Raw genomic sequence first — 1,732 nt, forward strand, 5'->3', positions numbered from 1 at the left:
AGTAATCCACACCACTCCAGTCCATCAGTTAATGTCTTGTGAATAGAAAAGCTACATGTTTGTAACAAATAAGTCCATCATTAAGATGTTTTAACTTCAAACTGGCTAAAATAGTCCTCTATCCATAATATTGCTTTCCCAGTGAAAAGGTCGCCTTGTCTGAATTAGGAGAGAAATATGCACAGATCAAGCTCTGTTTGCAAACCAAAACAGGCCAAAACGGCTCTAAACAAATATGTGGGTGGGTTTTGATATGAGAGACAACAGGAGATGGACTTTTGTGGATTAGTGTGATGTTTTTTATCAGCTGTTTGGAGTCTCATTCTGGCGGCACCCATTTATTACAGAGGATCCATTGGTGAGTGATGTAACGATATATTTCTCCAAATCTGTTCTACTGAGAGGAAAAAAAAACTTTTCTACAAACAAACTTTCTTTTTTGAGTGAACTATTCCTTTATATCAATGCCAGATTTCTAAAGGAAGGAAATTTGAGAAGCAGGAATTCCGTCGTTGCCGTGACCACCAGCTTGACTCTGATTGGTGCTCTGTCATCTTTGATGTTGCAGGCGAACCTGTACAGAGGAGGCTACAGCCGCTTCACGCCCTACTAGAGAGACTAAACCACTGATTACACAAACTAACACACAAAACCACTAGACTCGTTCTGCTACACGGAGTGTGATTTCAAACTAAAATGCTTCCAGGTCACCCAATGACCTCATCCCGACATCATTCTCTCAAGTGGACGTTGTGGAAATCAGTGGGGAAATCAGAAGAGCAGCTCATAAATGTGGAGTTGATGTCAGATTTTTTGATTTTTTCACACTTGTGTTTTGTCTGCAAATGCAGGGACAGTGTTTCAAAAAGCATTTTAAAATGGGAAGAAAGTGAACTATTATTTGGTCCTTTAGATGATTGTTTTTCATTATTGATAATTTTATGTATATAAGCTGCTAGTGTGAATTCAGACATGAGACAAAAATATCTCAGGACTCTCTTCAACTTTGCTCTGAATCCAAAACCACCCCAGCTAGACGTTCAGATATGTGTACATATACTTCACCAGATATTGCCAGCATACTCTATTCTCTGTGGTCTGAAACTGTGTGTTTGCTGTATAAATAAGCTGTTCTTGTTTAGTTGCTGGGGTTTTATTTGAAGGGTTTCTATGCATGTTGTTTCCGAAATGAGAGGACTCGTCATGTGTTCAGCCCTCTCACGTTTGCACTTACAGATTTACCTCTGTACACAGTGGACAGGTTTAACTCATGCTAACTAATGCTGAATGGATGTGTGAGTGCTTGTACATTGACATATAAAGGATTAAACCATCATTTCATATATGGAAATATTGCATAAAGTAATTTTACAAGTTAACACAGAGACTTTGGGAGCAATATGATTTTCAAAGGAAGGACATATAATTAGATTCATGAAAATACAAGGAAACTTGCTGGGATTTAAAGAGATGTGCAAAAAAAATTTAAATTAATAGTAATGATAAGGTGACATGGGGAGATTTAAGGAGATATACAGAGAAATGTTAAAATAATGATAAGGTGACATGGGGAGATTTAAGGAGATTCACAGAGAAACTGAAAAAATATAAATGATTACGCTTAAGAAAATGTGTAAGGAGACACGGAGAGTTTAAGTGGACATACAGAGATGTAGGGGAACACAAAAAACGGTTACATTTAAGGCAAGGCACTAAGAGAAAAACAATGTTT

General features: G+C 37.4%; 1 protein-coding gene across 2 annotated transcripts in view; it reads left to right on the forward strand.

Annotated features, from left to right (window-relative positions):
• The window catches only part of rbfox3b (RNA binding fox-1 homolog 3b), a 218,834-nt gene extending 218,038 nt beyond the window's left edge, over positions 1 to 796 (forward strand). For both annotated transcript variants that reach the window (XM_016293845.1, XM_016293844.1), the window contains one exon: positions 569 to 796. In XM_016293845.1, coding sequence (XP_016149331.1) covers positions 569 to 613 — 45 coding nt within the window. In that variant the 3' untranslated portion in view covers positions 614 to 796. The remainder of the gene's footprint in view (positions 1 to 568) is intronic.
• Positions 797 to 1,732: the final 936 nt, after the last annotated feature.

The sequence above is a fragment of the Sinocyclocheilus grahami genome, unplaced genomic scaffold (genome assembly GCF_001515645.1).
Source record: "Sinocyclocheilus grahami isolate Dianchi unplaced genomic scaffold, SAMN03320097.WGS_v1.1 scaffold307.1, whole genome shotgun sequence".
NCBI lineage: Eukaryota > Metazoa > Chordata > Actinopteri > Cypriniformes > Cyprinidae > Sinocyclocheilus > Sinocyclocheilus grahami.